At 36.5% G+C, this 27,425-nt stretch overlaps 1 protein-coding gene across 1 annotated transcript in view; it reads left to right on the top strand.

The window, feature by feature from the left end:
- Window positions 1-263: 263 nt before the first annotated feature.
- Window positions 264-27,425, top strand: part of LOC134652015 (low-density lipoprotein receptor-related protein 2) — a 421,270-nt gene continuing 394,108 nt past the window's right edge. Inside the window, exon 1 of the mRNA XM_063507168.1 lies at window positions 264-460. Coding sequence (XP_063363238.1) covers window positions 388-460 — 73 coding nt within the window. The 5' untranslated portion in view covers window positions 264-387. The remainder of the gene's footprint in view (window positions 461-27,425) is intronic.

The following is a 27,425-nucleotide window of genomic DNA, read 5'->3' as shown; positions in this document are numbered from 1 at the left end:
AACCAACTTAAGGGCTCCTCTACACGATGGGCCAGCGCCGGCCACTCCAAGGGACGCAGCCATGCGGTAGAATGAGATAGCAATATCACTTGCTCCCTCTGATGTATAAATGCGTCCCTTGGAGTGGCCGGCGCTGGCCCATCGTGTAGAGGAGCGCTAAAATGTCGGGATTTCCCCAAGCGGAGGCTTTGCGGGCGCTACTCTGGCAACCCCGCCGCGGCCGGCCGGCTAACATCACATCTCCTCAGTCACTCGGCCGCCACCGAAGGGACACCACGCCTGCTGTCCCCGCGTTACACGTCACCAAAACTTTCCCAAAACTTTCCACGAAGTTCCAGAAAATTGTGTGTGTTGTGTGCATAGTGTTGATGTGTTTGTGAAGTGAAGATGCGTGCCAGCGGGTGCTGGCTGGCACTCCTGGCGGTGTGCGTCGTGGCACAAGACACCAGGCACTTATCAGGTAACCGTGTTGACAGTGAAAAGTTTGCAGGTCAATGACTTTGGGAATCTTGGCGCTAGGACTGGTAACTGGAATTTTGAATTTCGAGCGTTCGAAAGTTTGACGTTCCGTTTTTGAACGAGTTCCGTAATCGTACTAAGTTTTAATAAATATGTAGTTCCAAACTTGAAAGTAACTTAAAAATAATTGCCGGGTAGTTGTTTTATATCACTTAAATCGGGTTATATTTACATAGGTAGCAATTTGTGAGCGTTTCCCGACTTTCTCTCACATTAAATAATAACACTTAGGTATATTTATATGGATAGGAAGTAGAGTTACTTAATGGATATACACTAGGTTTTTTACTAAGTTAGAAAGTAGACAGCTAAGAATCGTTTTTTCGCGTAAGTTGGTAAGTACCCAACTATAGTTCGTTTTTTTTAGCATTAGAAATAAGGTAAACAATCTTGATGTGTCTTTTAATTGAAAAACACATTTTAAAAATAAGTTACGGTAAATATGTAACAATTATGAATCTAATACGATCTTTTATAGTCTTTTGCTTTCATAAGTAATAGTTATTGATTTTTAAAAAGTGTATTTCAATTAAAAGGCATGTCAAAATCGCTTACCTTCTTTCAAGTTCTTTCTAATGCTAAAAAAACGAACTATAACATACTTATTTAACTCTAAAAATACTTAGCTACCTATCTATTAAAATCTTTAAATAGGTAGGTAGGTATTTCTGACATCTCTATTTAGAATGTATTATGAAGAACCTATTCAAAACGTGCATAAAGTGTGAAATAACTATCTAGGTCTCACGGCTTTAAACTACAGTTAAACGGGCGTTAAATATTAACAGTTAGTGTTTATCTCGGTTCAACTTGAACTTAACCGATTAGTTTCTAGGTTTATACTTTTTGGTTATTTTTCGTGGTCATGTTTTTTCCAATTATTATACATAGGTACCTAGTTCGTTTTTTAGCATTAGGAAAAGACTACGCGATCTTGACGTCTTTTAATCGAAAAACGCTTTTTAAAAATCAGTAACTATTACTTATGAAAGCAAAAGAATGTATCTAATCGTATATGGTTTATAATTGTTACATATTTGCCGTGACTTATTTTTAAAAAGTGTTTTTCAATAAAAAGACACGTCTAGATAGTTTACCTTTTTCTAATGCTAAAAAAACGAACTATAGTACTTTGGGCAAGCCGGAGCCCATTTTATTTGGGAGTTGGGACCGACCGTTTCAAAACGATATCCTTAAATTACATGAACTAGTTTTCGTTATATTGATTTAAACTACTCAGTCATACTTTTATAACTAGCACGGGACTTAATCGCGTAAAACTTACGTTTATTTATGGCCTGACGTTTCGTACGTGACTTTTCGTTGCTAAAAATAGTTATAGGTACAAAGAAATTAGAGTCTCATTTGCTAATAATGGAATATGTCCTTTAAAAATCACATTGGGCAGGACGAGGATATGTATCTTATATATCTTACTGGTTTCTCAAGTAGGACCTATATGTATTGGTACCTATATTACTGGTTTCTCAAGTAGGTACATGGAGGTCTAGATCCTCAGATTAATGCCTAGGACATGGCAATCTGCCTTACCCACAAGGATTAGGTACTAAGTACCATTAGACTTTATATCATTCCAATAAGGGCTAGTTTAGCTTGTCTCCGTTACTGACTTGAAAGAGCCTTACATAAATTACGAAACGAGATCAGGCTCCGCTTATACCAAAGACCAGAGATTGATAATAAATAGACACCGCATCGCAAAAGAAATTGTGTTGTTGCGTAGAAAATATTAAAATATGATATGATTCACCGAAATGGATGAGACCGTGTTCGGGGTTGGCCCCAGCGTAAAAGTTGTTCAGTATGACCTACATAATATTCATCCCTCAGTACTGGGTACAAAAAAAATCGACAAAAGTCAAAATTGTTTCTTGGACAACTGGAAAGTGTCCATTTTGTCCAGGTTTTCCTAAATATTCAACAAAAAATATATATTTGGTACCTATTTATAATATTTTAAATTTACATAGTTCATGCACAATATTATGCAGCATGTAGAAATAAATTTGCCTGCAATTTAAAGTTTAAATTCCAACTTTTCGAAGTAAGTTTCGAGTTGAACGAGCCAGGGAATTTGAGTTTAAAGTTTCGATTTAAGAATTTAAATTAGATAGGTGTGTGGAGAAAATTATTTAAGTTGCTTCTTAGCTCTTGATGCATTTGCAAGTTTATGTAGAGACAATCTTTGGCAGATGTGTTCGAAACGTTTCTTGAAAGAAATACGTTACTTTTGACACTTATTTGACACTGACATATCCGATCTATATCGTTTCAATATCTTTTATTTGACGTATCTTAAAGTTCGAATATGGCTGTAAATGTAAGTTGAAGAACGTGCCTGTTATAAGGTTGACTAGGAGAGAATGCCTTTTTGCCATTAAGTCACCCTTTTCAAACGATAAGTGTTTCTTTTGGGCAATAAAGATTAAATAAATACTGGTCCTAACATTCTCCTGTTTTGTAACGATTAAATATGATTCTGAATACAAATGATGCAGTGGACACTTTGCCCCAATTAAATTTGATATGTTTGTACCTATTATAAGAAGCCTAGCAATAAAATTCAATAAATATAACTAATTTGATCACCTTCGTACCGGATATCTGAGGTATAAGCATATGATTTTGAAATTATCTTCTTCTTCAACCTAGCGTTTTCCCGGCCTAGCGCCAGGGTCCGCTTTCCTGCTTAGTCTTCTCCACTTTGCCCGGTCTTCGGCATCCTCATGTGTTGAGATTGTTCTCTTGCATATCCGCTGTCACGACGTCCAGCCAGCGCTTCTTTTGAAATTATACGTTTAATAATTTGTGGTGTCTATTTTCAATATGTCCGCGGTACCTACGCAGTTGGCATTTATTGGCCTCATTATATTAAGCCTATTTTCAAGATAGATCTAGGCACAGACCAAGCACAGACTAATAGAGTCTGTGCGGAAAGAGAAGAGTCGTGGAATGTATGGGGCCCAATACATTCCACGACTCTTCACTTTCCGAACTATCAAATAGTAGGTATCATACATTTGTACAGAAAGAAGAAAGAAAGAAAAGTAATATAATTTATAGTTATTTTGTAGTTATATAATTTATTATATATAACTACAATATTTTATAATTTTAATTTGTAATTTTAGATATAAATATTAAATATCTATAAATATTTATTTATTATTATTTTTAATATAATTAATAAATAATTAAAGTCTTCGTCACACAAACGCGTGGCGTGTTTTCCGGGCGGCGCGTGCGCGGGGCGTGAGCGTTTTATATGTAAAAGCGGCACGCCCTGCTCACGGTCCGCCCAGAAAACGCGCCTGTGTGACGAAGCCTTAAGAAATATATCATATAAAAAATCATTTGCAAAAGAAAACTACGGAAAATGGATTGAACCAAATATAGATTCTTAGCTAAAATCTGGGAAAAATAAGCACGACACAAATCTGAAAAAATTGTGAATTGAGAACCTCCTACTTTTGAAATCTTGACCTCGGTTAATAAGAGAGCCATAGGTTTTTGAAGTGAAAACTTCTTTAGCGGCGCTGTGCACTTTTTGAGGTGGGGAAAAAATGTTAAACTCGCGACAGGTCTCGTGACCGACAGATTCGACAGATTGAAAATTTGTAAGACGGACACGTGACCTGATCAAAAAACTGTTACAATGTCATTGAGTTTTCACTTCTGCCGGCACTCCCGGAGTGCAACCCGTTTTTTTTTGCTTAATGGGGTTCGGAATAACCCAAAATGCAAAGAGGACAAATATAAAGAAGCCAAATCAAACAATACTTTTTACAGACACAAAAAACAACCTTAAATTGTCGTCTTGGAGTAAACAACTACTTATTGCCTTTAAAAAGGACATTTACGTCATATAACTTCCTATATACTTACATCCTTTTAAGTTTTACGTATACCCCGATTTGTATCGGCTGTCATTTTAATATGGACTATAAATCAATGACAATATAGTCTAAATCGCTTTGGCACAAGGATACTCAAGGTACATGTCTAAACGGTAACTTGAATTGAACTTTAAATTAATAGAAATAAAGTTTAAAATGGTTTGATATATTGACATGACGTCATACCGGAGGTGCGCAAAGGAAAGATTTCAACGCGCCGCGACGCACATCAATTTATTTGTGTGATGACATGGCGCTGGCCCAATATTACAGGGTTCTATGTTTCACTTTTATCGAACTGAAATTTGAACATTGTCATAGTAACATTAAGTCGAATTTCAACTATCTTGAAAATGTAACATAGAACCCTGTAATATTGGGCCAGCGATGGGTGTGTTAATTGTTATTCGGAAGGGGTTTTTGATTAGAACTTGATTTTTAGATGTTTTAGGACTTTTTACTGGGGGTGATTTGAACTTAATGTTGGCTTCAAGTCAACTGTTGCAAGACAACTCTTGTAATTAAGAGAAACGCAGCACAGATATTTGTTTCTAAGTCTTGGGTGTTTTCTATGTATTTATGTATTTGTATATTATATACTCGTATATTGTTGTCTGAGTACCCACAACACAAGCCTTCTTGAGCTTACTGTGGGACTTAGTCAATCTGTGTATAAGAATGTCCTAATATTTATTTATTTTTATTTATCTATAGACACGTTAAGCGATGCAAAAAAGATACCTTAAGAAAGAAACATTAATAACGTTATTCTAAGATGTGATGTCACTGTCAAGTGTCAACTCACCTATCCACATGCCTATCCTATCTCTCATTCAATCCCATTCAAACTAAACATAGATAAGATGCCATCAAGTATCAAGACTGAACCAGCCTGAAACACTTTTCTAATGTCACATCACAAAAGCTTATTTTAAATTACAAATAAGACAAAAGGAGACAGGAAACTATGAAAAGAGACAAAAAAGCATAAGTATCGAGCAATTTAAAGTCATTTATGATCGTATAGCGGTTATATAGGTTCAGTTCAAGGTTTGCAAACTGGTTGTGGTGACCGTAAGCTAGAGAGAGAGGTGCGCGTGCGCAGTGCGAGGGAGACGGAGCATGTTTGGGTGTTTTTGTTTGAAGGCTTCTTAGAAACGTGTCGGGTGATGCTGATGATATTGTTGATTCTCTCTTATGAGGCACGAACAAAAATAAAATTAACCGACTTCACAAAACAGTATAACATCATTTTATTGTCTTCATTAGCAGTTCAGTAGTAAAGACTAAACGTCGTTTTCCAATAAGATTTCCTTTTATACATGACTGATAAGCCAATAACTATTAAATAAATAAAAAATTTAATCCTAAATCCGTTTTATGCCAGAAATGCCTTACATCATTTTTGAAAAGAGCTGATACTCTTCAAACTGACTCGATTTCTATGAAATATAGCTAAGAACCACCGCAAGAAAACTCGCTTTTACGTTAAAAAAAACTGCATCGAAATCGGCACATCCGTTGGAGACCTACGATGCCACAGACAGACAGACATTGGCGTCAAACATACTATAACATTATATTATAATTATAACATCCCTCTTTTTGCTCGGGGGTTAAAAATATAATTGTGTGTAGGGATAACCCACACACGAATATTAGCCTGGGTTTTACCCGGACGCTTTCAAAACCCGGATAGACTTTTACATAAGACTCATTTGAGAAAACCCGGACTGATGACAGTAAGTACAGGTTGGCCCAAGAATACGCTGACAATGTTTTTTTATTTGGTTCAAATATATTAAGTGAAATGTGAAAAAGCGCTGGTGGCCTAGTGGTATGAGCGTGCCACTTTCAAGCCGGAGGTCGCGGGTTCAAACCCCGGCTCGTACCAATGAGTTTTTCGGAACTAATGTACCTACGCAATATCATTTGATATTTACCAGTCGCTTTCCGGTGAAGGAAAACATCGATGAAGAAACCGGACTAATCCCGATAAGGCTTAGTTTACCCTCTGGGTTGGAAGGTCAGATGGGAGTCGCTTTCGTAAAAACTGGTGCCTACGCCAATTCTCGGGATTAGTTGTCAAGCGGACCCCAGGCTCCCATGAGCCGTGGCAAAAAGCCGGGACAAGAGGGCTGGATGGTGGCACCTTTACACCATGTCATTGCAAAGTAGGGTATTAGATTTTGTGGACTCTTGCGAGAGTTGCGAGTAGGGTTTGCAATCCGGATCCGAAATGTATGAAATTATCCGGATCTGGATCCGGATCCGCGGATCATCCCATACATTTCGGATCCGTCGTGCAAACCCTAGTTGCGAGTGTCTAGATCAAATTGAGATCGATTTGTTAGTTCGAACTGTTCGAATCGGTATCCTAGTTTTGAATGAAAATCAGATTAGGGTTACGTTTAAATTCACATTCAATTGTGTCAAAAACACTATCCTCTTAATATTAATCCTTATCCTTTACAGTCTAAGGTTCAATTTTAATTGCGCCAGACCGAGGTGTAGACAATGTAATAGAGTGAAGATATCAACGCCATTTTTTGATTGAACCTTATGGATTAAAGTTTAAGGTTCAAAATTGATTGCAGTGGCACGAAGTGTAGACAGGAAGTGAGTTATTGTGGCAAACACGTCGAGACGTAGCTTCCGGTTAGTTGTAATTCTAACCGCTTACCGAGCATCGTATTTTATGAAGAGGTGAATGGGTGAATGGAACGAATGATGAATGTAAGAAATGAATGGGTTTGGCAACCGTCAAAGGTTTGCATAGATGGCGCCATCATAGCTTTTCCATGTAAGAAATGAATGGTTTTGGCAACCGTCAAAGGTTTGCATAGATGGCGCCATCATAGCTTTTCCCTGTCTCTAGTTGTGTTCTATGAGATTTGGCTTAAAAGGCTGGCAATTTGGGGCATAAAATCCCAAAAAAAAACAACAGACATGATTCTAGGGGTTGACAGGGCAAGTTATGCTGGCGCCATCTGTAAAATACTTCGACCGGCCAACTCCATAAATAAGAGTATGTGAGGCTTTCATGCATGTGTGTGTATGTGTGTGTGGTGTCTACTTACGCCTTACGGTACAAGAGGTTCTTTTCTAGAAAGTTTTCAGGTTTCCATTAAAGACTGTCTCTTACAAGTATAACATAAAATATCAGGTTCCGGTATCACAAAATCTAAAGTGTTTAAACTTGAGTTTATTTGTTAAGATAAGAAATGTACAGTTTGTACTTCTAAATAGGTAGACCTACCTAAGTCACAAATGGAGTATGGATATGGACCCACTTGTCAAGATAAGGAATGTACAGTTTGTACTTTTAAATCGACTTACCTAAGTCACAAATGGTGCATGGACTCACGATTTTAATAATTGTAAACACGTACGAGTATATACAAACGCAACAAAAATACCGTAAGCGCGATGTAGGATTCGCCGCGTTCAGTTCAGCGCCATCTAACGACCTATTGAGTAAACTGTCAAACTATGGAAACAAATGATTTAGCCTCGAGTTCTCAATGCACTGGTTTGCTAGCGCGGGCGACCAATAGGAACTCGGCTAGGTTTAAGGTAGAGTTCAAATGGGTCACCGTTTAGCCCAGTTCAGAATTGGGATCTTAAACTAGTATTTTGTCTTAGATTCAATTCTGTAGACTAGAGATGCCCCGAATAGTGGTTTTGGACGAATACCGAATATTCGGCGACCGAATGCGAACATGCGAACATTTTGAGTCACGTTAATTATGGCTGACTGTTCGCTGACAAAGCACAACGTTTGCTAAGGTTAAACTTTTGTTGCTCAGAACCAGTCAATGTAGTTGGGCGTTTTATTTTTTGTTGTCCCCTACACTTTTTTTTCAAATTTGGGATTTTTTATGTTATTTCTACTCAGAATCACGAGCTCTTTCTATCCTAATAGGAGAAAAAAAGTGTCCTAAGGTTTTTATTTCCATTACGTCACCATTTCTCATAGACTTTGTATGGCGGTCGCGGAATGGAAAGATCGAAAAATTTATGGAAATTTTGGGACATTTTTTTTCTCCTGTTAGGATAAAAAGAGCTCGTGATTCTGAGTAGAAATAACATAAGAAATTTGAAAAAAAGTGTAAGGGGCAACAAAAAAAAGCGGCCAAGTGCGAGTCGGACTCGCCCATGAAGGGTTCCGTATTTAGGCGATTTATGACGTATTAAAAAAAAACTACTTGCTAGATCTCGTTCAAACCAATTTTCGGTGGAAGTTTACATGGTAATGTACATCATATATTTTTTTTAGTTTTATCATTCTCTTATTTTAGAAGTTAGGGGGGGGGGACACACATTTTACCACTTTGGAAGTGTCTCTCGCGCAAACTATTCAGTTTAGAAAAAAATGATATTAGGAACCTCAATATCATTTTTGAAGACCTATCCATAGATACCCCACACGTATGGGTTTGATGAAAAAAAAAATTTTGAGTTTCAGTTCGAAGTATGGGGAACCCCAAAAATTAATTGTTTTTTTTCTATTTTTGTGTGAAAATCTTAATGCGGTTCACAGAATACATCTACTTACCAAGTTTCAACAGTATAGTTCTTATAGTTTCGGAGAAAAGTGGCTGTGACATACGGACGGACAGACAGACGGACAGACAGACGGACAGACAGACATGACGAATCTATAAGGGTTCCGTTTTTTGCCATTTGGCTACGGAACCCTAAAAACGAACCCTATCATGTGGTGCACAATAAAGAATATATTATTATTATTATTCTCTTTATTTATTTTTGGTCTTAAGTTAGGTTATTTTATAATATGGATATAAATTATTATTATTATTGGTATTTCTTTATATTTTTTTTATTTCTCTCCAATTGGAGGAAGTTTTGTTTCCATATTCGCGGGCTTTTGGCCAAACGAATATTGAAATGTATTTTCGACTCTATTGTTCTAGAGCTAGAAATTTCCGAACTATTCTACATGTGTTCATAATGGCAGCTTTTTGTAGGATTATGTACGTGAGTGGGTGAATATCAAGAGTCTTGAGGCTGGAATGCAGAGTGCGGGGGATAACACCTGTGGATGAAATGATGATCGGAATAGTTTTAACTGTGTTCACTCGCCATTGGGTTTTAATCTCTATAGACAGGTCTGTATATTTACTGATCTTTTCGGTGTGTGTAGAGGTGAGGTTGTGGGTGTTAGGAATAGCAACGTCGATCAGATATACAATTTTTGCGGTTTTGTCATGAAGGGTAATATCAGGCCTGTTGTAGTGGATAGTTCTGTCTGTAATTATAGTTCTGTCCCAGTAAAGTTTGTAATCGGGTGACTCTAGTACAGTCTTATTATTAAACGCCCAGTTAGAGTCAATCAAATCAAACCCATTATAAGAATAAAATTATTTTTTAGGAGTCAACAAATGCTAAAAAACAGGGTCTTCATATTTAACAACTTTCCAAGAAAATAAGTTAAATATAGGTAGTGGTGTGCGCTGATTTTTATTGTGTAATTTTTCTTTTTAGATAAGTGCTACAGATATTCGGTATTCGGCCGAATAGTAAGCAACATTCGGTCGAACCCCGAATATTCGGTAAAATGGCCGAATAGGCTGAATACCGAATAGTTGCCGAATATTCTCGGCATCTATACTGTAGATCAGTAGAGTGTAGACTGTGCTGCAATTTATTAGTAGATAGTATAATTTTTAGCCTCAACCCGCCCATACGTCAAACCGTGCCAAGCAAAATGAAATTTTATTTTGTCAACACAAAGTTCAAATTAGAATGGAACAGGAGACCTTTTTATAGGTCTCTGGCCGGCTAGAGGTTAGGATTGAGATGAAATTTAGCTATTGTTATGACTGTTATGATATGTATTTGCATTTCGCACGAGTGCTGCCCTAGTAGCACGGTCGCATTTTTATCATTTGTCACCATGCCTGTCACGTTCTAATAAGTATGTAAGTGCGAAAATGACGGGCATGGTGATAGTCGATAAAAATGGAACCATGCTGAGACCGCTGCTGGTAGGTTATATCATATCATTATCATAACTTAATAGCTTAGTCCGCTTTAGTCCAATAAAAAGATTAAAAGCGGTTTATGACTGGAAGCCGTTAAATTCCCAATGGATACGTTAGCGTTACCAGCACATACGTAATTTAACGTCTCGTTTTTTCCCTCGGTGAAAATCAGTTGTGCAAGAGGGATATCCGCATGTGGGCACGCGACGCGCGCGCAGCCACCTATGACGATTAGTAACACTTGTTTATTGCTTAGGTTTAGTAGGTTTTTATTAAATAAATCATTGCTTAATGTAGGTACAGTCGCCATCAGATATATAGGAGCGGCCAAGGTGCTCACAAATATCTGAACACGCCTCTATTGTCAAGGCGTTAGAGTGCGTGTTAGGGCTTGCAATATCCGCCCATTTTTCGTATCTGGATATTTCGAATATTTATTATTTTACTATCCGGATATCCGGATAAAACGGATAATTCGAATACTTACTTTTTATTTAATAAAACTCACATTAAATTAATAAAAAGTGTAATAAAATACAATTTTACGTACGCAAGCAAGGCTGCGTAACGGCAAGTATTAAACTATTTTTGGCGTTCTACCTTTTCGTCGATGCTTTTAAGTTGATGTGTGATATAGCTGGTGTAACCGTGAGGTTAGGTTAGTTCAGTTAATACGAATGACTGTGTTGAGTTGCCACGTGACGTGATAATGGCAAAATAAAATTATAGTCACCAAAAACTAAAAATGATTTTCGGCAAAGATTTCTTACACAACCTTTAAGTTTAATTGCTTGATTAGATTAGATATGGTTTTTCGAACAGGTTACACAAACTATATTTGTAATAATTTACTATGGTATGGCGATACTTCAACCCTCCATTTAATATTGGCAGTCTGCGCTGTGAAATTCATTTCTTGGATTACCAAGGTTTTTATCAAAACCGTCAGGTTTTGATAATATTTAAGATTATCCAATATCGTCTAACTGCTAGAACAGTCTCTTCTTGTTGAGATTTTACTTTGCATTTCAAGTCAATCAAGGTTTTCATTACAGAATTATTCAAATAGAAAATGCTAAAACCTTTTTCATATCTGCAAACGAATATGTTAACTATCTGTAATTGTATAATGACGTATAAAATGTAAATTTTATGAATAAATAATTGAAATTGAAATTGAATATACCTATCAAACGAAGTCCTCCTCCGGTGGACTCATTTTGGTTCTGTTTGCACTTTGTTAATAATGTATTCGGACGCTAACAATAATGACAGCGCATCACGTATAACAAGAACACGGTACAAGTAGGTACACTCAATGTTACTTTTACGGAGCTAGGTCGATCTGCATAAGAATATCTCAAATATCTAAAAATAAGGGAGAGTCAAGCCCATAGTATTCCATAATATTTAATAATAAGGCCATAATATTTAAATAAACAGTTTTTATAACGTAATAATGTATTCAAATAATTAAAATCAACCGACAACGTGATTAGTGATTACCATTATAACTTTCAACGTTTTTAAAATAGTTTTCTTTGAAATTTTAGTATTCGAATTATTCGTTTTATCCGGATATCAACTTCATCTAAATCCGGATAGTAAATTGGACGGATATCAGGATAAAACGTTTATCCGGATATCCGGATTGCATGCCCTAGTGCGTGTTCATATATTTTAGAGCACCTTTACTTGGCACCTCCGATGTATCTGATGGCGACTGTACAATAAAGTAAGGTGAATAAGGGGTAACTTCGAAGATGGGGTGTAACGAAAAAGGATCTTTAAAACCAGTACGGACTGTCAATTTCAAGTGTCTTTTTGTATGGGATTTTGAGTTTCCTAAACGTGCTTCTGGTTTTTAAACGAAGTTAATCACACCACACCTTACAACCACTCTTAAAGGGATGTAGATGTATTTAAAATAAATTATTTCACACCATGCTTGACATAATATACGTAGACAGGAGTCATTTTTAGACACAATTTCTATTTTATAGATCGTATAGATATAGATATACCTGGGATTAGTTGTCAAGCGGACCCTAGGCTCCGATGAGCCCTGGCAAAATGCCGGGACAACGCGAGGAATTATGATGGTGTATAGATCAGATATAGAATTATAAAGAGTAGGTAACTTTACCGTGACGTCATTTGCTAGTGGTTCATATAAATTCCATAGTGGCAAATCGAAACAGGGAACAGATTCGACTATAGTAGTCAAATACCCTATATGTACTCGTATGTACAAGTTACACCTATTGCAACAGGGAAGTTGTGCCATCCTAACAGCATACGTTTTTGCGACATGTCAAACGTTTTGTAGCAAATCGAAATCGAATCGGACTCTAATGGCGCCCAGATTGGAGTCACGACTTGACATTTCGCTGCCGTTATACAAGATTACAAGATTTACAAGCTTAATGTCAAGTTAACTGGTCATTGTGATTTATGTTGGGCAAGTCTTCTGGTTTTGGTCCGATTAGGGCGATTTTACAAGCTTTTTATTAACTTGCAATAGTTGCAATGTACCTATGTATATATGTATGTATGTACTTAACTATGTTTGTACGGGTCAAATCTTGTAAGTTAAATTTGACCCACTTCCCGACTTCCAATGAAGCTGAAAATTTGCATACCTACTACATATGTAAGTCGAGTGACAATTTAATGCATTATGGTGCCATGGAGCTGATCTGATGATGGAGACAGGAGGTGGCCATAGGAACTCCGTGATAAAACCACGAAACCTAATTATGTTTGGGTTTTTAGAATTGTCTCGAGTATTAGTCGTCTGTGGAAAGAAAAGTACAGTCAGCGATAAAAGCTTGTACCAAAAATGAATTTTTTGCCAAAAACTTACGAGTATTTACTTAAATGTAAGTGTCGATGTTTTTCGTCAGATTTCGATGTAAAGATTGAGTTCCCTATTCTGTACCCCTAGTGTACATTTCATAGCGTGCGTACATTTCATGCGAATACGTATGGAATAATCGTAACTCAATGGAAAATTACAAAAAAAAACGACAACACAATAAAAAGGGTGCTAGCCCAAGATATACATCCTTTTGTGTAGATAATTATGGAAATAGGCATATTTAAGGACAATTATGCCAATTTTGCATATTTAGCCTAAACGCTTAACATCACTCAAATGCTAGTACTGATAAGTCAATGACATGCTTGTAAAGTTGTATGGACTGCGTATGCATTTGTGTCATAGATAATTGTAGCCTTGCCCGTAGAGGTATGCGATGTCGATAACGGTAAGGCTGTGGCCATGCGGGCATAATATGTATATACAATGTCAGGCTTATTTAAGTATTATCAAGACCTTAGCAATAACGTAATGAGTGTTTTAGTTTTTGTTTTAAACTATAAGAACTATACTGTTGAAACTTGGTAAGTAGATGTATTCTATGAACTGCATTAAGATTTTCGCACAAAAATAAAAAAAAAACAATAAATTTTGGGGGTTCCCCATACTTAGAACTGAAACTCAAAAAAATTTTTTTCATCAAACCCATACGTGTGGGGTATATGAATAGGTGTTCAAAAATGATATTAGGGTTTCTAATATATTTTTTTTCTAAACTGAATAGTTTGCGCGAGAGACACTTTCAAAGTGGTAAAATGTGTCCCCCCCTCCCCCCTGTAACGGCTGTAACTTCTAAAATAAAAGAATGATAAAACTAAAAAAAATATATGATGTACATTACCATGCAAACTTCCACCGAAAATTGGTTTGAACGAGATCTAGTAAGTAGTTTTTTTTAATACGTCATAAATCCCCTAAATACGGAACCCTTCATGGGCGAGTCCGACTCGCACTTGGCCGCTTTTTTGTATAAATTTTTTGGCAATGTAAATGAGTATCAGACAGAGAAATGTTACAAAACCATTCATATTAAGTTTCATGTTATTTAAGCATGTCGTTTTAAAATGAAAGCGTATCTTCCATTTGCGCTCTCCATTTTTGAAAAGCTTTTATAAGTTCTAGGACTATGTATATCCAATATCCATTCTATATCTGACCCCACAACATGAAAACCTGCATTCGGCTAGCACAATACCGAGATTTAATTAGAGGTGAACCTTCACGCATGGATAAACGAATGGAATTTTGGACATTGTAATATGTATATTCTATTGTCAGTACATAATTTATGGTAGTCAATTACGGTGTCTATGCAAATTTAAACTTCAAAAACTGCTGCATAACTTTCAAAATAGAAGTGGTTTATTCCTAAGGTCAATCTGGCAAATTCCGTCATAGGGACTATTCCGTCTACTAGCGTTTTTCTCGAACAACGAACAAAATTGATAATTTCATCGACAAAGCAGCGATTGCTTTTATTTTCAGCAATCAAAAGCAGATGGGTTTTTTTCCTAGGATTGTAAATCAAAGAAATATATTAGCCAGATTGACCTTACATATGTAATTTTTTACTTAACTTATTGGATATTCTGCTTATATATTTACGATTCTGACTTACTTCTGAAGTGTATTGCAATTTTAACCTAAAATCCTGCCGTGTAAGGTTGAAAATATATATTTTTTTCTTGATATACTTATCGGGAAATAGTCAGGATTCCAATGTATTAAATGGTAATTTAAAAATTCTAGGCATGTTAGGTTTCTTCCGTGGAATTTTAGTATTAAGTCTGTGGCAATAAATCAGTACCTATTAAAGGAATTCATTGTTGTCTGATGTGTTTACACTGTGTTTATGACATATTTTAAATAGTATACATAGTGACGTCACTATGTAGGTATTGTGTGTAGGTATTGTATAGTGTTTTATGTAGGTATTGTTTGTTTTTATTACGGCATTGTCAGTTATTATTTAACTACATTGACAGTTTTTGTAAAGTCGGTCAATAGGGCACCGTTTTGTTGACTATGTATTTTGGTAATATAATTTTGTATTAAATTAAACAGAAACGTCTGCAAACGACACGCTGCAGTAGGGTTGGTCCACATGTTCAAAGTCGCTCAGCGAGCTATGGAGAGAACTATGCTCGGGGTTTCTCTGAAGGATAGGATTCGTAACGAATACATCCGACAGAATACCAAAGTTACCGACATAGCTCAAAGAATTAGCAAGCTGAAGTGGCAGTGGGCTGGCCATATCTCACGAAGAACCGATAACCGCTGGGGTAAACGTGTTCTTGAGTGGAGACCGCGACTCGGCAAACGTAGTGTAGGACGCCCTCCGACCAGGTGGGATGACGATCTGCGAAAGATTGCAGGCAGATGCTGGATGCGGCAAGCTGAAGACGGGGCTTTGGCGCTCTTTAGGGGAGGGCTATGTCCAGCAGTGGACTAATATAGCCTGATGATGATGATGATGATGTCTGCAAACGATATTATAATGCTTAGAAATAAAGGTAGGTAATTATTATTAGTAGTTTAGTTTATTTCTAAGCGTTGTCTGTATTTTGTTAAGTGTTAGCCACAAATATATATTTGTTCTGTAGAAAAGTCAGGACTATTTTAGACAAAAACCTATTTAAGAAAAATAGTTATACAGTTTGTACCTACGGGTCTACCCGAATGCAAAATCGCCAAAAATAGTAATCTCACTCAACACTATGACGGGTCAGCATGGCGTATATGTCACCTCTGGAACTCCAATCTTGGCATAAAAATGGGCACATATTTATCTAAACCAAGTAACTGGCTATTAATCATAAAAGTGAGCTGTCAGACAGCCGACCGGTTAGAAATTGATTAAAAACGTGGTCTGCTTACTTATTCCCTGCATGCGAAGATAATTTTACACTTGAAGCCTCACCGTGTATAACAGCCTTAATAGCCGATGGAACAGTTTGAATTTGGACTTTATTCCGTTAAGATACGGTAGGAATTTGAATGCATGAGTTTTGACTCTAGCATATTGTGTATTTAAAGTTTTTACACTAAACTACACCTTTTTATATTTGGATTTTTTTATATTATTTAAAGTCAGAATCATGAGCTCCTTCGATCTACAATCTACATAATATGAGAAAAAACCTCAAAATTTCCATATTTTTTTCGTTCCTTCCATTCCGTTACCGTCATACAAAGTCCCGTTGTTTTCGAGCTCCCGATATTTCGATATCAGGGCTCGGCTCGATATACATACGGCGGCTCGGGATCACGGTTCATATCCCGGTCGATATGTCTAGTGAAAATTTAAGTTAATAGCTAAACTATACTCTTATATCGCAGTAATTGAATTAAAATGGATATAATATTGTTTGCGTAGCGACATTTTTACTCATGCGTAGCCAAATGTTATAACTCATTAATAAATTAGAGTGTAACTTAGATTGTAATATTACGGCCTGGGCTCTCACAAGAACCTAGTTCTCTCTCTTAAGTGGTAGACAATAGGGATGATGACACATGTTGAATTTTATAACAAAATCTAGTAAAATAGATAGCAAACGAGCTATTTATCACAATAATGTGGATATTAAAATAAAATATTGAAAAATTACAGAAATACAGGACCTGAAAATTTCAAAATTTAAGTTTTTCTTTAACTTCCAAAAACGATAAAAGTAAGGGTACCATTCGATTCCTTACATTTCATACAAAAAAATATTGTATGGCAACTATATACATAAACGCAATATTTCACCGACAAAAACGCAATTTTCTTGTTTTGTACATACTACAAGATGGGCGATGACGTCATAGGCGGGGGAAGAAAAAATTTAGCTTGCATTAATTCGTACAGTTTCGAAAGCTTTTTCTAATCAATATTTAGGGTTTACAGATGCCCACGATACGATTATCTCCAGTACCGTAATTGAGCTCTTCATGAAATTAATGACCCTAGGGTCAATATCTAGAACACTATACAGACTAAGTCATACAGTCGGGATAATGTATCAATTATATGTCTTAAGTTAGTTCATGATTAATAACAAAGAAATCCCGAGAGTTTCCTGTGCGCTGTGTACAGTAAGCTCAATCTATAGTTTTTTTTTAAATAATCGATATAAATGTAACTTAAAAATTCCTACACAATTCGAAAATTTGATGATTAGGTCATAATATTAATCTCAATTGATATGGAAATTTGCACCACTCGGATACCGTGAGATCTATTTATTATGATTTTTTATTTTTTATTTTATGCTTAAAAAATATGTTTATTCATCCTACACTCGAAAATTTTATATTTCTACAATTATCTGTTTATTTAACACGTGTTATCAAAAAATATTGGAATAATAACAAGTGCTTTGCGAGAAATTAAAATAAATAACAAATAATTTGAGACCAATACTTTTAAAATTCAAAAAGCCTAATGACAATACTTTGAAAGTCAATATTAATAAAAAAACGTCACCTTTCTTACTTGTTTGACCCTGACATATCCCATCCATACAAGTGTCAAGAGTGCCGTTCCTTCAAAAACGTCACTTTTGTCACTTGTTTGACACTGCCATAGCCCATCCATACATGTCAAAAGTGACGTTTCTTCAAAAACGTCACTTTTGTCACTTGTTTGACACTGACATAGCCCATCCATACAAGTGTCAAGAGTGACGTTTCTAAAAAAACGTCACTTTTGTCACTTGTTTGACACTGCCATAGCCTATCCATACATGTCAAAAGTGACGTTTCTTCAAAAACGTCACTTTTGTCACTTGTTTGACACTGACATAGCCCATCCATACAAGTGTCAAGAGTGACGTTTCTAAAAAAACGTCACTTTAGTCACTTGTTTGACACTGACATATCCCATCCATACAAGTGTCAATAGTGACATTTCATAAAAAACGTCACTTTTGTCACTTGTTTGACAACGACATATATCCCATCCATACAAGTGTCAAAAGTGACGTTTCTTAAAAAAAAGTCACATTTCTCACTTGTTTGACCCTGACATATCCCATCCATACAAGTGTCAAGAGTGACGTTTCTTCAAAAACGTCACTCTTGTCACTTGTTTGACACTGACATAGCCCATCCATATATGTCAAAAGTGACGTTTCTTTAAAAAAAGTCACTTTTGTCACTGACATATCCCATCCATACAAGTGCCAAGAGTGACGTTCCTACAAAAACGTCACTTTTGTCACTTGTTTGACACTGACATAGCCCATCCATACAAGTGTCAAGAGTAACGTTTCCAAAAAAAAACGTCACTTTAGTCACTTGTTTGACACCGACATATCCCAGCCATACAAGTGTCAAAAGTGACGTTTCTTAAAAAAACGTCACCTTTCTCACTTGTTTGACCCTGACATATCCCATCCATACAAGTGTCAAGTGATGTTTCTTCAAAAACGTCACTTTTGTCACTTGTTTGACCCCGACCTGACATATCCCATCCATACAAGTGTCAATGTCAAGAGTGACGTTTCTTCAAAAACGTCACTTTTGTCACTTGTTTGACACTGACAGCCCATCCATACATGTCAAAAGTAACGTTTTTGAAGAAACGTCACTTTAGTTACTTATTTGACACTAACATATCCCATCCATACAAGTGTCAAAAGTGACGTTTTTGTTTGAAGAAACGTCACTTTTGATAGTTCATGAACGACCAAAAATCGTGATATTAAATAAAATTATCAGTTTCGTACGGTAGTTCCCACGCTAGCCCAGTGCGGATTGGGAACTTCACATACACCTTTGAATGTCTTCGCGGTACAGTAGACTTTTTAAACTTAGGTCAGCTAAACGTGGGACACATGTCGTTAGAAATTTCGCAATTTATACATTTTAAACTTAGGTCAGTTGAGATACGTCAAATATTAGTTATAGAAACGATATGGATCGGATATATCAGTGTCAACAAGTATCAAAAGTGACGATTCTTAAAAAAAAACGTCACTTTTGTCACTTGTTTGACACTGACATAGCCCATCCATACATGTCAAAAGTGACGTTTCTTTAAAAAAAGTCACTTTTGTCACTTGTTTGACACCGACATATCCCATCCATACAAGTGTCAAAAGTGACGTTTCTTAAAAACAAACGTCACTTTTCTTACTTGTTTGACCCTGACATATCCCATCCATACAAGTGTCAAGAGTGACGTTTCTTCAAAAACGTCACTTTTGTCACTTGTTTGACACTGACATAGCCCATCCATACATGTCAAAAGTGACGTTTCTTTAAAAACGTCACTTTTGTCACTTGTTTGACACTGACATAGCCCATCCATACATGTCAAAAGTGACGTTTCTTTAAAAAAAGTCACTTTTGTCACTTGTTTGACACCGACATATCCCATCCATACAAGTGTCAAAAGTGACGTTTCTTAAAAACAAACGTCACTTTTCTTACTTGTTTGACCCTGACATATCCCATCCATACAAGTGTCAAGAGTGACGTTTCTTCAAAAACGTCACTTTTGTCACTTGTTTGACACTGACATAGCCCATCCATACATGTCAAAAGTGACGTTTCTTTAAAAAAGTCACTTTTGTCACTTGTTTGACACCGATATATCCCATCCATACAAGTGTCAATAGTGGCGTTTCATAAAAAACGTCACTTTTGTCACTTGTTTGACACTGACATATCCCATCCATACAAGTGTCAAGAGTGACGTTTCTTCAAAAACGCCACTTTTGTCACTTGTTTGACACTGACATAGCCCATCCATACTTGTCAAAAGTGACGTTTCTTTACAAAAAAGTCACTTTTGTCACTTGTTTGACACTGACATATCCCATCCATACAAGTGTCAAGAGTGACGTTTCTTAAAAACACGTCACCTTTCTCACTTGTTTGACCCTGACATATCCCATCCATACAAGTGTCAAGTGACGTTTCTTCAAATAAAAACGTCACTTTTGACACTTGTATGGATGGGATATGTCAGTGTCAAACAAGTGACTAAAGTGACGTTTTTTTTTAGAAACGTCACTTGACACTTGTATGGATGGGATATGTCAGGGTCAAACAAGTGAGAAAGGTGACATTTGACAGTTCATGAACGACCAAAAATCGTGATGTTAAATAAAATTATCAGTTTCGTACGGTAGTCCCCACGCTAGCCCAATGCGGATTGGGGACTTCACATACACCTTTGAATTTCTTCGCGGTACGGTAGACTTTTTAAACTTAGGTCAGCTAAACGTGGGACACATGTCGTTACAAGTTTCGCAATTTATACATTTTAAACTTAGGTCAACTGGACGTAGGAAAAAAGGTCGTTAGTATTTTCGTGCACTAGCAGACATTTAATTGCTGGTGACTGTACGCGTACGCTCGTATAAAACGCTACTCTGTAACCGCCCTAAGATACCTTCATCCTATCCAATCCGTTGCTTTGCGGCCGTGCGGCCTTGAGGTATCGCCATCGCTTCCCCTCCCGCCCCGCGCCGATCATTTAAATAATTTAACGATAGCCATTTTTACAATTGTGACAAAAGCTCATTGTATTAATAGGAGATTCTTTGACGTTGTGATAACATTAATTACAGGCTGTATGGTGCATTAAAAAAATATACTGTAGAATTAATGCGCGTGGGGTAAAATACGTTATAATTGTTTAAAAAATAGTAAAAATAAAATCCCCTGGTTTTTTATTTTATTAGATTGAGTAGAATAATTGGCGTAACAATATAGTGGAAAATCACCAAGTGTTTAATTAATGTTGTATTGTAATTATTTATTTCAAACATTTTTATTGCTCGTGACGTATGCACCACTAAAAAAGTGGTGCATATTTTACTTACAGTGTAAAATATTTAGTTATGCCTTTTGAACAAAAAATCGCTACTGTAGAATTTGATGTTTACATCTTTTTAAAAACTAAATTTTAAAAATTTTTTTTTCCAAAAATCTCAATATATTTTTTAGAGATTACTTTACACATACATTCACAAAATAGTGTTCTATTATATTCCAAACACAAATATACTGTAGGATATAATGTGATGCTCTCGAACAATTTAAAGTTTAGTAACCGGCCTATCACGGCCCCTGGCTGTTTTGTATAGCGCGTTTCGCGAGTGAAGTGCGACTGTCGGACTTTGACTACAATTTCTGACTTTTGTGTTACTTAATTTAATGCAATGGGTCCCATATAGACATTTGTTCCTAAAAACAAACCCGATCGATTGATACCATAAATGAAAATTAGTCATGTAGCCTATTGAAGAGTACGGTGCAAAGTAGCAAAGAAAATTGTTAAATTTTAAATCTATTCTTTTTTATTTGACTTCAATTACAAACTCCATGATTGTTGATCGTGTCAGCGGAGAGTAATCATGATTGCTTGAATTAAATCACGGTTACGTGCCATTCTTTGTCGACCCCTGACACGCGAGGCTATGGAGGCAGCGGAGAAACTTGGACAGGCATTGACAACCTTTTTTATTTGGAACTTTCTATTATTTTTCTAGTAAAAAAAATATATTTCGAAACGATTTGAAAAAGATTCATCATTCTACTATAATTTGTATTTTTTTCAGGCAACTGGATATTTTTATACCTACCAGTTTTATTTATGATTTAAAAATAACTATTCTTCGGAAATAACAGTAGGTACGTATTATCTCAATTGCATTGTATTTTGCCCAAAGGGTGAGTTTAACAATACAGCGAGGAAATGCGGCCAGTGTCCTGGGGACTATGCCCCAGGTGACATTAGGATTCGTCTAAAATGTATGTAATACCTGTGTAAATATTGTAAATATATATTAAAAAATATATATTAAATTTAATTTCATATTATCTCAATGTATGAAGCAGTCCCTTTATATAGACACTATAAGCAAATGCAACGCATTTCCTAAACCGTTTCAGGTTGGATCTTGAAGGAAACATATACATATGTAATTAAAATTTTAAAGGCCCGCTTAGACGGTTTTCTTTAATTCAAGCATTAAAGAGGTGAAAATGAAGTTTATATTTTAACAGACTAAGTGCCGGTCGGGCTTTAAGTTAAAATATAGAAATAATATCATTTAACAATTTGTTACAAACTGAGGAAGATTTATTTATATGTTGTGTATGTGTGTTTCGAAGCATCATTCATTCATTCATTCATTCATATATAAGGAATAACAATATCATTAATTTGTTACCGAAACAATTGGTATACAAACATGAGAAACACATAATTTGCTATACTGTATCAGAACTAGGAACCAATAATTTCAAATTGGCCGCCTTTAGTCACCTAACCAATTTGCGCTTGTCACGTTTCGGGTATTGCCTTGATTAATTTAACTAAATGGCGAGGTCACGGTCAGGCCATTCAGTCGTTACCTGGTACACGTGATCTTAGGTAATTGAAAGGTTGTGATTGTGAAACCACCAATATTTTATCAATACCAATATTTAATTGACAATAAAAGTTTTACAGGCACGTTACAGTGAACCTCGCACTATAGTTCGTTTTTTTTAGCATTAGAAAGAACTTGAAAGAAGTTAAGCGATTTTGATATGTCTTTTAATTGAAAATCACTTTTTAAAAATCAATAACTATTACTTATGAAAGCAGAAGACTATAAAAGATCGTATTATATTCATAATTGTTACATACTCGTATTTACCGTAACTTATTTTTAAAATGTGTTTTTTAATTAAAAGACACACCAAGATTGTTTACCTTATTTCTAATGCTAAAAAAAACGAACTATAGTCATGGCCTGTATCGCGGGGGTCATGATCAGTCATATTTAATCAGAGAGGAAAGTTTAGTTGGTAAAAGTACCTATAGCTAAAATAAGAATCGGCCTAGTGCGAGTCGGACTCGCGCACGAAGGGTTCCGTACTATTACGCAAAAAACGGCAAAAAATCAAGTTTGTTGTATGGGAGCCCCACTTAAATATTTTATTTTATTCTGTAAACGGCAACGGAAATACATCTGCAAAAATTTCAACTGTTTAGCTATCACGGTTCATGAGATACAGCCCGGTGACAGACACAGACGGATGGTAAAGTCTAATAGGGTCCCGGTTTTACCCTTAGGGTACGGAACCCTTAAAATGTACTGTAATTCTCAACGAACCTTTTTTTACACAACTTTGGGAACAAATCAAATTATAATTAAAAAATATATATTTTAATTATTTTTTAGTCCAGATTGCTAAAGACGCCGGTTCGAATCCGGCCTTCACCACTGGAGAACTTCGTCACTTTTTCTTTAATATAGATGGTTAAGCAAATCTTGTCAGTAAAAAAAGGCGCAAAATTCAAATTTTCTATGGGACGATATCCCTTAGAGCCTACATTTTTCAAATTTGCCGCCTTTTTCTACTGACAAAGTCTGCTTGACCAAGTATATATGACATCTATTTCAGTTTAGAACCTTTTTTATTATTATTGTTTTTACACAGCGGTTTGCTATTTTTACACCAAATTTTCAAGCCAATAGCACGTGTTCCAAAGTTCCTCATTGAATAGGGTACTAGGTTGCCGACCCCTGCCTCGCGGTCACGAACCTGCAACCTCTTACTATTTAATGGGCCATAGGTATTATCTTTTACTTAAGTTTTATAATTATTTAATTATATAAGTCTTTGCTGTCCCTACTTCACACAGACAATCAAAATAATAATGAATGTTTTATAATTTTTCATCGAATAGCACAGTAGATAGTCCATCTTTGTCACCCAATAACCCAGTAGGGTAGGATATAGTCAGTACAGGCATGTTCAACCTTTTTTCTCAAAGAAAAAATTCATAGGCTAATTTACTAATTATAACTAGGAATATAAGCTTGAAACAAAATAAAAATAAGCCGTAATTTATAAACATACCCCACATTGCAGGGGCAATAATGCACCAGTGCTAATTATTAATTAAATAGCGGCTTAAATAGAAGAAATTTCTTAATCGTATATATAAGACAAGTGTGCCTCCTCCTCCAACGTTATTTGAAGCGTCAGCTGTTTCATTACCTACTTTTAAACCTTTATCATTTATTCTTACTGAAACTATAAATACCCAACATCTGACATTGATTCGAGTCACTCTAACAAAAGTTTAAAATTATACTATATATTTATTTAGTTCATATTTTTTTTTTTTTTTTTTGTTTTTTAATCTAAACTAACAACTAACAAGTAACCTACCCACCAAACTCGCCCCGCGCCCCTCCAGACGCAAAGGAGCCCATCACGCTCGCCGCGTTGCCACGCTGAACCGCGATGGACAACCTACATGGACAAGCTTGAAACTAAGTGTGTGGGATGTACTATATAGATTAGCCGGGGTTCAAATCCTACTCGCTCGTACAAATGAGTTTTTCGGAACTTATATACGAAATATCATTTGATATTTACCAGTCGCTTTTCGATGAAGGCAAACATCGTGAGGAAACCGGACTAATCCCAATAAAGGCCTAGTTTACCCTCTGGCTTGGAAGGTCACTTTCGTAAAAACTAGTGCCCATGCCAATTACTGGGATTAGTTGCCAAGCGGACCCCAGGCTCCCATGAGCCGTGGCAAAATGCCGGGACAACAGGAAGATGATGATGATAATGTATCTATGTAAATTACAATTACATATATCGAGACAATGATTCCAATGAATGAATTAGCTTCTCATACGGTCAAAGATGGCGTCCGCCGCCGCGCGTCGCCGTGCCTGGCACCGCGTTCGACTTGAACTAAACATGGGAATCAAATGCATATGTCAGTGTTATTGTACGGGTATTTTAAAATTAAAGGATGGCTCACGTTAGACCGGGCCGTGTCCGGGAGCTTCCGGCGCTTACTTTTCTATGACAGATACGTGATGCTTTCCGTAGAAAACGAAGCTAAGGAAGCTCCGGCCCGGACACGGGCCGGTCTAATGTGATCCTTAGAGATTTCATGACTGTTGCATAGTCAATTAGAAACAAACTATTATAGGTATATTACTCGTAGTATTGCTTGTAAGGTAGGTGAGGCTAATAAGGCCATCTTAATTCAAACTGAAATATTTTCAGAAATAATGAGGATATTATGAAAAACTCGCTCAATATAGATTTCTCATTTATTTAAGTTAATTCATATCATAGTTTGTCAAAGGACTGTCTCATTTCAAACATAAACAGAGAGAATCATACTATTTTCGACTTACACAAGTAGTAGCACCCAAAAGAAAAGGATGAGTATAGTTTTCCTGGTTTTACTGACTGACAAATTGGTCTGACCAACTATATTCTCACAATAGGTAATTATAAAAATATATTGGTACTCTTGGCAAATTCGTGTTTTTAAAACATACTGTTTTGGGCCTTATTAAACACGAGGTGGACAATAAGGCCCACAAAAAATTAATATTATGAAGTGTTGGACGAGTAATACTGATGCAACTGTTATTTTTGAATGCTGGGCCTTACTACCCACCGGGCCTTATACGCCTCACCTACCTTATCTAAATCGCTTAGGACAATGAATGGATCAGGCCCCGTAGATAACATGCCAATCGCTAACGCTACGTAGCGAACGAAACGCAACTGTCACTGTCACACTAATATGGAAGTGATAGAGAGACAGAAAGCGATTCTCGCTTCTCTCACGTCGGTCAAAGATTGCGTCCGCTACCGTGCCACAGAATAAGTAATAATAGTATTATCATACAGAACGGACACGCACCGCCCCGCCCCGATTCGGATTACCTCGCCCGCGACAGGCCGCGACATGAATGTGTGCGTAAGTCGCTCTACTGAGATTCCGTCAGGATTCCGTCAGAAACTCAATGACGCGTGTACAGACGTGCCGCGCACACATATAAACGCAAATCATTTTTGATGTATGGCGTGTCCGCCCTGTGACCGTGCCACGGTGCCAGGCACCGCGCTCACCGGTCGCCGGCAATGTCGGCATACTCGACGTAAGCATGGGAATGGCTAACATTAGTGACGTCAGTGTTATTGTATGCGACTGTAGGATTAAAACACAAAAAAAGTTATCAAGTTACATTTATACACATATCTAAGAAAGGTACAGACATTACCTGCAATAATATGTTACTCTTCGAAGGCCGCTAAAATATGTGACACGCTCTTATGGCCCTACAAATAAGATCGTGTCAGATATTTTTGCGGCCTTCGAAGAGTAACATATTATTGCAGGTGACTGTACCTCGAGAAAACCTGTGTTAAGTAATTATTTAATATCTGGGAGACCGAGCTTTGCTCGGAAAACATATAAAAACCCGAAAATGCGCGTTCTCCCAGAGACAAGACGTAGCTAGATCGATTTTTCGTGCCCGAAGTTTAGTGCTCAGATGTTGTATAAATAATAAAAATCAGCTGTCTTCTGTCCGTACTCAGCTCTGTTCCATTTAAACTCGCAAACATGAAACATACGTATGATTCAGACTCGTCACAAAGGAAAAACATCGCAATTGAAATAAACGGCCTATCTCCGAGCGAGGAGGAAATATAATTTCCACCTAAAACGTATTGGGCTAACTGAATGGTCCAAAAAAGGCTGCATATACTTATACACACTGTTACGGGGAAAATATTCACTTTTATAGCCATATAGGAAGTTTATATGGATCTCAAAAGTACGTAACTCCGTGATTTAGGCAAATAAAAGTTACATTTAGCCACAGAATATTATGTAACTAATGTTATTTACTCACAAACCTGTCCGTTGTTTTGCGATTATCAATGGAACTATTCTGAACCATATCAAGAATAAATACCATAGATGTGGGTTCTCATACCATCGCAATCATACTATAATGGATCTATTAACCTTTTTGCTGCGCGTACTGATACTAGGTAAGTACTTCTAAGAAAATTATTTTCCGGATCCGGAAAACATGTATTATCTGTTGATAATCCTAAATAAAGAAAATAAAACAAATCCACGTTAAACCGTCAAACACGGCAGTGTGTACGACAACAACACAGGCCGGCAATGAACTCAATCCGTCACAACCAATTGTATGGAGTGTCCCACTTATACAAACACGTTTTTACATTCAGCGGTTTGGGGATTTTATAATAATTATAATACTAACTGGTGTACGAGTATGAATGGGAACGGTACGGTTTTATAAT

This window comes from Cydia amplana, chromosome 11, assembly GCF_948474715.1.
Source record: "Cydia amplana chromosome 11, ilCydAmpl1.1, whole genome shotgun sequence".
Taxonomy (NCBI): domain Eukaryota; kingdom Metazoa; phylum Arthropoda; class Insecta; order Lepidoptera; family Tortricidae; genus Cydia; species Cydia amplana.
Note: the sequence above shows the minus strand (reverse complement) of the source record. Positions and strands in the feature narration are given on the sequence as shown.